This window comes from Centruroides sculpturatus, unplaced genomic scaffold (genome assembly GCF_000671375.1).
Source record: "Centruroides sculpturatus isolate CEXI.00-Female unplaced genomic scaffold, Cexi_2.0 scaffold658, whole genome shotgun sequence".
In the NCBI taxonomy this organism is placed as follows: domain Eukaryota; kingdom Metazoa; phylum Arthropoda; class Arachnida; order Scorpiones; family Buthidae; genus Centruroides; species Centruroides sculpturatus.
The window spans coordinates 106,689-121,036 of record NW_019384934.1 but is presented as its reverse complement, the minus strand read 5'-3'; the positions used below and the strand labels follow the sequence as shown (position 1 = coordinate 121,036).

At 34.8% G+C, this 14,348-nt stretch overlaps 1 protein-coding gene across 1 annotated transcript in view; it reads left to right on the top strand.

The window, feature by feature from the left end:
• The window catches only part of LOC111632041 (C2 domain-containing protein 5-like), a 142,279-nt gene that overhangs the window by 44,183 nt on the left and 83,748 nt on the right, over positions 1 to 14,348 (top strand). The window contains exon 8 of the mRNA XM_023376396.1: positions 848 to 943. Coding sequence (XP_023232164.1) covers positions 848 to 943 — 96 coding nt within the window. The remainder of the gene's footprint in view (positions 1 to 847; positions 944 to 14,348) is intronic.

Below are 14,348 nucleotides of genomic sequence, written 5' to 3'. Positions count from 1 at the left end.
GCCAGCCTTGTATACAGTATTTGTAGGGCCTCTGGGGTCCTAATGTGGTCAATATGAAAGGCCGTTTTATTAGCCTGGTGCTAGGAAGGTCAGCGTGCACCTCCGGGTGGTGGTGTAAGTGGATAGGGCAGTGGTTAGCCTTTTGTTGTCTAATATCGTACTTGTACTTACACACCCTTTGTTGAATGGAACATTTGGTGGAACTGATGTATACCAAGTCTCTCCAGAACCTGTTATCCCTCATCTGACCTCGTTCATTAGATGGTTTATTAAATGTTTTTTGTTACCGGACATAACGGTTTTTTAAAGGGTTATCAGCACCAGTAATTAAATTGGAAGATACCTGTGTTTGTATTTTTTTTTTTTTTTCATCTAAAGTTTTGTGGTATTCTAATTGATGAAGAACTAAATGACGAGGTTAAAATATCCATTAAAATTTATTGATGAAGTTATACAAGTTGTGCTTATTTTGTTTAGTTACTTATCCACTTTCAGAAATTTTTTTGTATGGCATTCATGTAGATGTGACTTTTTCCATTTTGCTAGAATATTGTCAACAAATCATGTTGATGCATGTTCAAGCATGATATCACAAATAAAATTAGTTTTTTTTTGTGATTTTGATTTTCTTGGCCCCAATAGTTTGATAAGCCTTGTATTTCTATCAATTAGTTGAGATAATTTTTTAATAAGTTAATTTATTAGAGGCAAGAAGCTCACAACTATATTCTGGAATACTTTTATCTTTACTAGTCTCACTACTAATTCAGTTATTTGCTTGCTAATTATGATTTATGATTATAATATTTTTCATATAATTTAATAAAGTTTTTTTTGTTTATTTCAGAATGCTGATTCATCAAAATATTCTGAAATTCAAAAACTTATTCAGGAAGCAGTTATTAATAATAGAGATACCTTTGACATAAAACCTCCAGTAATTGTAAGTATTACTTTTTAGTTTTAGTGGAAATGTATTATCCACAAAAAATGTAATATTTTTGATTTCCACAAAAAATATTATGTTTTTAGTAGAAATCTCTGGAATGTTTGATATCATAATTTTGTGTGGATAACTTGCATGTTATCTGTGTTTGAACAATAATTTGAAAGGGGGTGACATTATGTAATAGGGTGGATTAAGAACATCAACGGTTCACAAAAATATTGAAATCATTGACTTGCAACAAAATTTTAAAAATAATTGCAGTATTAGAAGCTCAAAATTCCTCTGCTGCTTCTTGCCTGTGTTGGTGAGCTTTTTTCTGACATGTACTTCTGTGTTTCTTGGGCTTTAATGAGTGTCTTTTCCTGCTGTTTTTTGTCATTTTAGTTAGTATTTGTGTTACTGCTTAGATTTTGAGTCAGTTTTTTGTTCTCAATAGACTAGATTTTTTATTTTCATGTTTTTCTCATTTATTAGGCTTAGCTAGCTCAGTTTCTGTTTTGGTTTCACCAGACAGAAACAGTTAGGTTTGTTTTTATTTAATCTATTTAAATTTACTCCCTTTTCAACTTCCATTTGATCACCTTGTTTTTGTCTGACTTTTGTAAATTTTCAGTTTCTAGGGTGTTTTTCAGTTAGACCTAAACTGATAAGGGGACCTTATGGTCTAGGAAATTCAGTTAGGAATGAGACTTTGCAGGTTAGTAGTATACTTCAAGAGTGCCCACCTAGAAGAATTGTAAAGTGCACTAGCCAGAAGATTTCGAAAAAAACGGCTCTAAAATTTTAAGCGCAGCTCATACTGGTTGATTTTACTCTATGGCAGCACAGCGAAATGGCTGAGTCTGTAGTGAACTCGCTTGCCACACAGGCGATCTAGGTTTGATTGTACCTTTGGCTAACTTTTCTTTTAAATTGTTTTTAAAAATCATAACTTTTAAATAATATTAATGACCTAAAAATATTATCAATTAAATTATAAATAATTTTATTTTATTTATGAAATGATTATTACAGCTAATTAAAATGTGAATTAAAGATAATATTTTATTTATAAAAAGTTGAATAATTTTAAATGCATTTTTAATGGAGGTAAATTAAAACTTTAATTACTGTTGTCATTAAAAAGTTATTAGAAATTTTAAGATATTATAAGCTGTGGAGAGGTCAAAAATATTCATTGTAAATTTGAGGAATTGACAGGAAGAGTTTGTCTTCACTGGCACCATTGGTTGATGGTGATATCATATCAAAGAAGATTTTTGCTCAGGCACAAAGAATGTGTTGGCGACCTTAATCCATGAGGAACAGGCAACAACTCTCAATTTTTCAATTCCTTGTTATCTTCAGCCGATGAACTTAAGATGATAAGATGGAAAGTTATGTGAAAGCATCATTAACTTTATTTAAAAGTTGTTATAATTTATAAAACAGTTAAAAAAATAAAATAAGAAGTTTACCCAAGGTAGGATCGAACCTAGATCACCCGGGTGGCAAGCGAATTCGTTACAGACTCAGCCATATTGCTGTGCTGCCATAGTGTAAAATTGACCAGTGTATGAGCTGCGCTTAAAACTTTAGAGCCCCCTTTCTTCGAATCTTCTGGCTAGTGTGCTTTACAATTCTTCTGGGTGGACACCCTTGAGGTAAACTAGTAACCTGTGAAGTCTCATTCCAAACTGAATTTCCAAGACCGTAGGGTCCCCTTGTAAGACAAGACTAACTAAGTTAGATAGTTCTCTTTTTGTAGTTAATTAGGTCTTTAGGTGTTAAGCTTCCCCTATTATTTTGGTTTTTCTCAGTTAACTAGTTTTTCAGGTTTTTCTGGTTTTACTGCATTGCAGTATTTTTGGTTTTTCTGAGTTTTTCTTCAGCCTTTTTGCTTGTAAGTTCATAGTTAGGCTTTACTAGGCCAGTTTCAACTGCCTAGCCATTTTCATAGCTTTTTCGGTGTTAGTTAGTATTTTGGCATTTTCGTGGTTTCTGTTTTTTGTAATTAGTTTTCCCTTTGTAATTTGTTTTCTTATTAGGTGCTTTGTTTCTCCTGTTAGTTTCATCATTCTAGGCCAGTCCATTTTTGTGTTTTTCGGATTTTTTTTTGGTTATACTGCTTTACAGTATTTTGGTTTTCAGCTCTCCTGTTCTTTTCCTTGGTTTAAGTCATGGATGGCCAACCTGTGGAATGGTGAATTTTTAACGGTGAAACGCAAAGACTTATTGAAAAATTTTAAAATTTGAGAAAATAATAATGTTGTCTTCAGAAACTTTGTCAAAATCCATAAAAACCCTACTCATATGCTACTGAATACAACAGCGCTGGAAAGAGGCACTGTTTGACACCAGTACAATGGTGCAGTAAGACAGCGGTGGTCATGGGACGAGCCCAATGGTTTGAGTTGCCTTGCTTTGGCGTTGTTGTGTCTTGCTATGGTTGTTTGTTCTCAAGCAAAAGGGAGTGTGACATTCTGGCTGTCTGGTTCAGTTCATTTTAGTGTTGCCACTGTTTCAAAATTGCTGACCTGGATGGCAGGTCAGGTTTGTTTGAACAGAAGTCCTGACGCATGTGTAATGTTATTTTATCATGTGAAGAATAATGTGCATGCCAGTTCTAAACCAGTAGTACTTGTAGACTTGTGTAGGAGCAACTTAAATTAAGAAATGAATTAACTTAGCTTTAAATAACTGAGAAACAAGAAAATAAAAAAATAAGAGGTCAGCAGGTTGTGACATATGTCGGCATAAGATGGCAAATTAAGTTTTAGTGATAGTGTGAAGTCTTTCACAGTTAAAACAAAGTAAACTGATAAAAATATTTGCTAGTACTTTGTTTCATCATAATTTCACAATTTATTCGCAATCCCAAGCAAAATTAATAGTTAACCCAGATAATGAATTAAAAACCGGACTGTCTCGGTGAAAACCGGATGGGTGGCAACACTAGTTGATTTTAAACTGCCAAGCAAGACATTAAGCGGTTTTAAACTGTTTTTAGATTTTTGCATTGCGTGTTGTTGTTTTAAAAATTTTATTTTCACTATGTCCATGAGTAAACCTTCAACATCGAAAAGAAAATATGAAGAGGATATTGCAATTTGTGATTTTAAAACTGTCTGGTAAGAAGAACAATTTTTGTTTACACATCAAAATACTTCCAAGCCTGTTTGTTTGATATGTGGAATTTGTGTAGCAGTGCTGAAAAAATTTAATGTGGTCTGACATTTCAAACAACTGCGTAGTGATTTCAACATCAAATATTCTTTCGGATCACACTTGTGTACGGAATTTATCAATAAAAAAAGAAATCTTTAGCCGGCAACAATCCTTGTTGCAGAAAAGAAATGATGAAATAGAAACTACAGTGAAGGCTATTTATGAACTTTGTGTTGTTAGCCTGCAAGAAAAAAACTCTATTCTGACAGAGTGGAGATGATAAAAAATAGCCTTTTAATATTTGCCCAAAATGTCAGTGATATAAATGTCAAAAATATGGTTGATAAAATAGCTTTGTTTAAAAATACTGTCATGTGTCATACGGATGACATGGACCAGGATGTTGGAACACAAATTGTCTCTAGACTACAATATTGCAAATACTTTTCATTAACTTTGGATGAAAGCTGTGACATCACAGACAATGCTCAGTTAAGCATATTTGTGCGTTACACAAACGATAATTTTTGTGAGGTAGGAACCCTGACGACATCACTATGGGTTGACCTTTTGGTTAAAGGTTACGACTCTTGCATTACCCACAATCTGTCAGGATGATGTGAGAAAGCCTTTTTTGTATGGGGGTAGTGGTTTGCTGGACACAAAGATGACTCACACGGTGATCATGACTCTCCAAAAAAGAAGTTTTAAAAGAACAGCTTCATTAACATAAATAATAAACATAATATATTGTTACAAAATTTACGCATTTATTTGTATGGAAAATCATACTTACAATGAATTACACAAATGTCTGATCGAAAGGCGTCCATCACTGAAGATGTGCTTGCTGGATAGTCCGTTTTCTGATGATATAGGTCGGCACAAATAAAAGGAAGGAGAGAGTTTGCTTCCAAAGGGTTATAGGTAGAGGCTTAGCGGTTGGAGGGATGGAAAAATTGGCACTGGGAAGTCGAGTCTCTAGTCCCTTCTGTTTGCTTCTTGTGAGATTTCTGGGTCCTCTGGGTTAATCCGGATCTGTTTTCTCGAATGGTCATTCTCGATCTCCAGTTGACAACCTCTCTGTTTTTTTGGGATTTCAGGCGTTTATAATCATTTTCTTCCCGAAATCCTGTGGTTTTGGTTGGTCCAAATGATGGTTCGCTGTAACTGTATTGGTCCCTGGTCTGTTGCCAGGAACACAAGTCAGGCCGCGGGGTTGCCGAACATCCCTGTCCGGGCCATTCCCCTCTGGAGTTGGGTGAAGCCTTTCCCCAGATGATGGGTTTGTAAATTTTACCTAATGTGTGTTTTTTTGTCCCGGAGAAGACGCAGCTGTCTCAGCCACTACCCCCTCCACCGGAGTGTCAGCAAGTCCCGCTTTGAACTCTGTCCAAAGTTACCCCGGCGGATGATCCCTCTCTTGTACTCACGATTGAGGATCGCAGATCTGTCAATTAGTTCTGGAATGCGACAATTAAATTGTCTTGCACCCCGTTCCTTGGTTACACTGGTCCTATTTACGTAATAAGTAACTGATTTATTGACTTTAGCTCAACGGCTGGTTCCCATCTGGAGGGGTGTGTTGACCCAGCCTCACATTTTGATATTGTGGAAGAACTTCTTGATTTGCACCAACTAATTTTCAATACAGGTGAAAACATTTTTAAAGAACTTTACTTTGTTAACTTCAATTACATTTTTAAGTGAACAAAATTAGATAATGTTTGCACAGATGAAGTGCCTTGCATTGTTGGCAGGATAAAAGGTTTAGTTACATTATTTTCCAAATAATTTTCAAGCAAAGTTTTTAAGTAAAAATACTTAAAAACTTTGCTTGAAAATTATTTGTATTATTCATTGTATTATCCATCAAGAAGCTTTTTGTGCCAAGGACTTAAACCTGTTTTCTGTTGACCCTGTAGCATGCTGTATCAACAAAATACAAGCTTGAGCTCTGAATCGACAATGATTTCGTGAGCTTTTCCCGGAAGAAATAGAAGAGGATGGCGAGTTAATCCTTCATTGTAGTGTGCACTGGCTTTCCAAAGGAAGTGCTCTCGTGAGATTATAGAATTTTGGGGAGTGTGTTTTAAAATATCTGGAAGAAAATGAACTGCCTAGTGCAAGCATGGCCAACATACGGCCCACCTAATGAATTTATATGGCCCACAATTAATCTTTCAATATTAGCTACTTAAGTCCAAATATCTTGACAAAAAATTCTGATGCCTGAAAAAGAAAGGTCAACAACTAACTGTGCGTTTAGAATTAACACTCCTCACACACGTTTCACATTATCATGCAATATCAACATTCTACAGCACAGTGTAGAATGTTGATATTGCATGATAATGTGAAAAATGTATCTGTAATCTGTGTGTACAATTTAGTCTCTACGGGGTGACACCACAATGAGATCTCATACCTCCTCAAAATCTTGTTAGGGCAGCCTCTGGTTTGGCTCGTGAAAAAAGTTTTCTTTGCAATTCAACCCAGGGGCAAAAACTGTTGGCCACCCCTGGCCTAGTGAGTGCTTGCTACTCAAGAATGAATATTGGCTATGGGATTTAGCTTTTCTCACCAATATTATGGGACATTTAAATTTAACTTTATAGGGAAAAGATTGTATTTTTCCTACCCTAGTTGGTGATATATCTTCTTTTGTGAACAAACTTTTGCTTTTTTGTCTCGATTTGGAGAAAAAAAATTAACACATTTCACATTAATGCAGGAACTAGCTATCAAAGTCAATAATTCTCTGAACTATGATAGATTTAAAAATTTAATATTTATTTTGCAGGATTCATTCAGTGTAGGTTCGGTGATTTTCAAGGTAATAATAAAAAAATGCTGATCTTTTTACAAATCCTTTTTGAATTTCTCTGCAAGACGTTAATTGCTACCCACCTGAAATCCAAATCGAAATTATTGACCTACAGCACCATACTACACTGAAAAGCAAATATAAGGGAAAATTATTTCAACTGCAAGTGAACCAAATTACTGGTATATTGAATTTTGGAAATTTGTACCAACAAGCAATTTTCCAAATTTACACAATTGGCTGTCAGATATTGTTGTAGGTTTGGATCAATATATGTTTGTGAACAAATGTTTTCTATTATGAACATAATAAAATCAAAATATCATTCAAGATTAATTGATATGCACCTAAAACACTTAATTTTGTTAGCATTTTCAAGAACTAATCCTAATATAGATGACTTGGTAAAAAAAACTACAAATTTAAAAGCCATATTAATTAAGTACTGACTGTTTAGTAATTATTTAGAATTAACCCATTGGGTACACACCAATTTTTAATTTTAATGTAATTAAACATAAGAAATACTTAAAACTGAAAAAACATGAAAGAAATGCATTAATTTTGAAGAGAGAGTTTTAAAGTTTAACTTCCATTGTCTTGCCTTTCCGCAAAATCTGACGCCGATGAGTAATTGTGTTTACAGCTGGATGACCTTGAGAACAGCTGGTATCGTCTTTCACGCAACATTCTGATAAAATCTACAGGAGGAGAAGGGTTTAAAGAAGGGTGAATACTAGCTGGCCGTATATTTTTAAATATTTTTAAAAAATTACGTTTTTTATTGCAATTTCTGACCTCCCCGACTTAATTAAATGTATATATAATAAAATATCCCTTCTCTGGGGTGAGATGTTCCCTTTGCGTAACATCGCGCCCCAGAGAAGGCAACGGGAAACCACTCTGGGTACTAACCTTTCCTAGTAACACCTTGGCATACTTACTAATCTGCGCTGGGTGTCGCCGATGTCAGGAAAACCTGATATGGCGCTGAGAGAGAGAGAGATAATAAAATATATTAATTAAAAAAAATAAAAAACTATTGGAGGTCGTTTTTGACATCAGAAACTAGCTTTAAGTAACTTTATCAAATTAAAATCCGTGCACTAGAACTTTAGAACAACAAAGGAAATTTGATAAAAAAATCCCATTAAAAAATAATTAAGCGTTAATCGTGCGTCATTAAAGGTAGATTAAAATTGTGATAAAATTTATTCACACAGTAAAAAATTTTTGAAAAAAATTTGGAGACTTAAAAAACATCCAAAAATCCAAAAAACAATTTTTTTTTTGAGGTGTCCAAAACACTATTTGTTTGTAACGCTATGGAACTTGCCCAAGATAACTCAGTATATGGGCTTAAGGAGTTAAATGTTTCAAGTTATTCATTTTTATTTTATACATAACCTAACTGACTGAACCTTTAAAAATGTTTATTAACAATAATAATAATAATAATAATAATAATAATAATAACGGAGGAGGAAGGGCTGTCTGCTTTTGTAAACTTAGCCCACTAGGAAGAGAAAGGAGTGAAGAGAAGGTTGAAGCAAGGGTTTTGAAGGGAGAAGTATAAAGGAAAAGGTAATGCTGAAAGAAGTTATTAGGACCTCAGAGTGCTGCATTGGAAATTATTAATAACCAAAATTAGAAAAGTTGACAAGACCGTTATACAGTATTAACAATTACAAGAAATGGTCCAGTTAGAGTAAAATGCAAAACCCATTATACATGGGTAGATATAAACTAATCTTGAACACTGCAATGTTACAACAACATTAAGAACTGGTTAAAATTTTAACACGCAGAGAGAATGTAAATATCAGCTTACTATGATATAATAATATGGATTACATGGTATGTGAGGACCCGATACATATAAATGGGAATATTTTTTTTTATCTAGAATCTAAAACTAAACTAATACTAGACAACTAAACTATCAATCGCTGATAACATCACTTTTCCAATTTTTCACTGTCTTCCTGCTCATCTTGTTTGTTCTTGTTTTCATTCTCAAGAACTTTTTTTCTTGTAGAAGTTTGGCAGAAGAGCCCTGGTGCTTTCAATAAACCTTTCAAAATGCTTCCAGAGATTTTTCTTATCAAAAATGTTTTGTAGTGTCGGTGGCCAATTATGAGCTTCTTGAAGGCATTCCCTATAGAATGGAATGCGTTGATCCTCATATCGTGCACAGTGGAATATAAAATGAATGGCATCTCCTACACTATTATTGTTGCACCAGCATTTATTAGTGTTTCTCTTCTTAAAGCGGTACAGGTAGGCCATAAAATTGCCATGTCCCATTAAACATTGGGTGGTTTTGGATCTAGGTTTGTAGTAATTAGCCTTGATGCAATTAGTAATAGAGGGAATAAACTGGTGGCAAAGTCTCCCCATTGTAGAATTATTCCAATTTTCTTGCCATTCAAGTAGTGCCCATTCGTTTAAGGAATTTTTTGATTTTGGTAACCTGGTGTATGTACCAGCCATTTTGGCCAAAGAATCAGCCATTCTCTTTATGTCCTTTATGAGCTGGTATTCAAGTGAATTGAATATTGCGGGTAGTACTAAGATACTGTGCTACTTTAATAACTTCTTTGCCCAGTAGTGTGATGTTTTCAGTTATTGCCAAGACATGAAGAACCACCTTACTGTCAATAAGGAATTTTATGTTACCTTTGTATTTATTTAAGTTAACTTTTATTTGGGTGATTGCTTTGTATGTGGCCCATAGTTCAGCTTGCATAATGCTACAGTGTTTAGCAAGTTTTAATCTGGCCTGATATATTGTCTTATTATTGTTGTTTTGAATGCACACACCAGCTCCCACTCCGCACTTTTGCTTAGAACCATCTGTGCACACTATCCACTGAAAGTATCTGTTTGTTTCGGGATTATAATTGAAACTTATTTCGTAGCTGTGTATGTCTGCTGGGTGTAGTTGGAGGCATATATCATTACTAGTTCCATCAATTTCATATTTTTTAATATCAAGTATATTCCATTAGCTGTTTGGAATCATTTTATTTTTTAATACGTTTTTCAATATTTTCCTGTGTGTAACTGTGTAGCTGAATATTAGTGCAGAGCCAATTCCAAACTGTTTTTCTTGCCGTGATATGTATTGGCATTAGTCCAGCCGGTACCAGTATTGCATCTGTCGAAACTGTTCGATAAGCGAGAGTGATCCTTATTGCTGCTCTTCTCTGTATCGACAGTAGTTTTTTGCAAACGTGTGTTGTTAAGTGCATCTTGTCATACAGGGACAGTGTATAAAATAGCTGGCTCAATTGCCATCTTATAAATTAATTTGCTGTTTGTAAAGTTTAATCCCCAGTGTTTTCCAATAATCCAATTGAGGAGGTTAGCTCTTTGACTCGTTTTCTTGCTAATTTCCTCCACATCATGGTGCCAACTGAGCTTTGGGTCAAAGAATATTCCAAGGTATTTCAAAACTTTTACCTGTTTAATTCTGTTATTATCCATACGAAGTTTAAGGGTTTTTTGTAACTCCATGTTAGTTTTTTTGAGTACACACCATTGCTTCACACTTTGCATAGTTAATTGGGAGCATCTGTTCCTTGCTCCATTGCAGTATTTCGTGAAGTGTTCCATTAGCTTCATCGGTCAGTTTATCGCAATTTTTATTTGCTATCATTATAAGTAAGTCATCAACAAAAGCTTGGACCTTTAGATCATTGCAATGGTCAAAATTCATCAGTAGTTTATCGAACACCAAATTCCATAGCCTTGAGCCACTACAGGAGCCCTGTGGGCAACCCCTGTTTATTGTTCTCCTTATATGGATGTAGTTGGAGTAAAACTCGATGAATCTTTCGTTTAAGTAACTATCTAATAATTTGTTGACACTTCTTGGATTGTTAACATCTTTGAGGAATTTTTTATGAGTGACCATCTTACGTGGTCCAAGGCTTTTTTGTAATCGATTGCTATTAATAAAGCATGCTTTTTTATCCTCCCATGCTTTGTATACAAATTCTTTAATGCTCAATGCAGCATGTATTATTGATTTGTTTGTTCTAAATCTGAATTGGTTATTAACAATAAAACCTAAGTTTGTACTTCTGTTTTATTTATTACATTATTTTTTAAATCTCCACTATCAGACTTACAAGTAAAAAAAATGTGCTATTTGCATAAAAATCCCATAATCAGCCTATAAATAACATTTTTTCACCTTTTTATATTTTTTAGTATGCTGGAAAAGTTGGAAGTGGCATGCATAATTATTTAATGCCAAGTCTGCAACCTGGCATAGTCCAAAAGATGATCCTGTAAAGTACTATTATTCATTATTCAACAGAACGATATGCCAGGAAGCTATTCGGGACTCTTGCCGTAACTTACGACCATTAACCTAACGGGTACTTTACGCAGGTTTGTGATTAATATGCCAGGCCTTAGTTATTTCTGGTGCATACGTAATTCATGTACAAGATCAGTAAGGAACTCAAAGATTTAATATTAACTCAATTAGGCACTATGTACAAATTAGTAAGAATCAAAACAATTTTTTCAATGAATAGAAACAAGTAACAAGACCCGACAAAATCAATTCAATCTACTTACTAGAACTTGTGAACTATTTCCCCTTGGAACTCAACAATATCAAACAATTAGAACTATATACAATGAATCTTAAAAACTATCATCCTATCCGTCACCTCAATACTAGGAACTTTTTCCTTTTATCCAACTTTCCTTTGGAATACTTGTATTGCTATCCTCAATACTTGCTTCCAATCTTGCTCTGGAATTAACCTGGATTGCTTTGTAATTCACCTCTGTCACTCACTGCCTGAAGCTCACCTTGCTTGTCTTCTCTGGTCGGGCTTGTTTTATACTCTGAGGTGATGTCACAATTATCTCTGGAACCACTCCCCTCATTTACATACTTATTCATCTAACAATAAATTTGCATATCTTTACCTGGGCAGCTTCATTCCTGACATTTCTCTACTTTGTGTGTGTGGAGTTCCTCCCCTTGTTCTGTGGAACTTTTTTAAACTTCCAATCTGGAAGCGCAAGTGTGCATTAGTTTCCCTACTATGCTTTGTCTAGTCTGTGAGTTGGTTTTTTTCCCGTCGTCTCTTTTTTGTTTTTTTCTTTACTAAGGTGAGTGGTGAGGGAACCTTTGTCCTAACTAAACATAAATCTTAAACAAAAATAGAATAAAACAAAACTAATAATAAAATAATAATAAAGCTTGGACTCAGTTCCTTACAACCCTAGGGGTAACATACGGTAGTTAATGAAACCATGGCCCAACACAACCTTACTCACTTGAACACCAGCACCTTCTGACCTATTTTTGTACCACTGGGGAAAGTTGGATTGACCTAATGTTAGTCAACAGTCACATTACCCTTAGGGTTGACCACTGTTACACCACCGACATAGATTCTGCCAGTGACTATAGGTCACTGGCAGAATATAGCTTCACCCAGTACTAGTAATACTAATAATCATAGTTTTCACTATATTTGTACTAACTGGCAATTATTCCGCAACACTTTCAATACCATTTGGGCTGGTACTCTTCACCACAGTCACTATGCTCGGGACAACTTAGACAATCTTGTCACCAGGCTTACAAATACAATCACTAACTCTTACGTTATTGCTTGCAAGGTCAAACACTGTAAATACGAAAAGTTTCTTGATGGACCACTGAGCTAGAAAACAAGAAAAAAGTAGTTAGGAGATTAAGGAGGCAATTTAGGATTGAATAGGACACGAACATTAAATTCATACTTAGAGACCAGTACAGGCAAGAACACTATGCTTACAAAATCCTTATATATAAAAACAAGAACTAACACTTGGAAGGATTTCTGTACCAACACTTGCAGTTGCAACCCCTGATTTGAACCATACTACTTAGCTTGTAAGGAAAAATTCCAGCTTCCCAATGGTTGCTACACCAACAACCCGGAAGAAACTATCACGCACATTCTCACCGCCCTTTACCCTTTGGATGCTCCACAGGAGGACGACAATACACAAGTCATCCGGAGTTCTACACACACTCCACCTAATACAGACAATTACCACAACTTCACCTACATAGAAGTTTCGAATGCCATCTGTTCCTCACAGATAACAAAGCCCCAGGTCTTGACAGCATGACCACTAGGTTGATAAAACACGCATTTGAGGCCAATCCTACAGTTTGTTATTCTCTTCAATATCTGCTTGATACTGGCCTTTTTCCTACTCAGTGGAAAAAGGCCAGTGTCAAATTGATTCTTAAACTCACCAGCAATAACACTTAACAAAAATACAGGCTGATCTGCCTTCTCCCAACTCTGAGAAAGTGTTAGACAGTCTAATGATTAATAGGATCACTTGGCATCTACGCAAGTGTGGAGCCCTGCTTCAGAATCAGTTTGACTTCTCTAAAAACAAAGGTATAGTAGATGCCATCCATCAGGTCATTAACTACATCCACCAGGCTAAACAAAATCAGCATATGGCAATTATCACTATTGACTTTAGAGGCGCTTTTGATCACGCCTGGTGTCCTTCTATCTTGCACACATTACACACTCATCACAGCCTTCAAAATCTTTACAAACTTTTTATTAATGGAAAAATTAAGACTATACAAAATAATTTTGTGTCCTTTTGCCTATTAACATCCTTTTAGTATATATACTAAAAGTAATATAGCAATTTAGTATATATACTATTCGGGCTTTGAGTTGTTGTTATTTACAATATACATTGTTAAGGAGCATGAATCATCATCATCATCATTTCTTCTAGTGCAGAATGAACCAATCTGGAATGCGAATTTGATTTGCAGAAAACAAAAAAATCACAGATAATATGTCCGATAAACACGCCAAATGATATAATGAGCTATGATTGTTGATGTTTATATGTAATATGTTTGAACACGAGTTTGGAAAAATGTATGATCACAAGCGACACTAAGATGCTAGCAGAACAAGTGCTAAACACAGACTGATGAAGCATGCACACAATCCTGGACTTCCCCTCTTTTCGTCACTCTTTAAGCAAGTCATTTTTTTACAATTTGTTTTGCTTATTATGCGAATTACTCGTTATGTGAGGTGTTCGTGAAGCGAGGTTCTGCTGTATTTACTTTTGCATTTTGTTTGTTTGTTTATGTACAATGGAGTTGAAAAAGCATTTGCTGTGTTCCATCTTAAGCTATTATTGTAGTAATAGAAAAAAAGAAAAAAATTTAATGTAGATCTCAAGAATACACAAATTATATTGCAAATCGGCTTTATTTCACAATGTACAGATTACTGTGACGAGAAAGGAATTCAATCCAACAATTGAAATAGTGCAATCATTATTTTGAGAAATGTTACAGCATATATTTGTAAGTTGATGATTGAAATAGAATTTTATATGTTTTTAAATTAT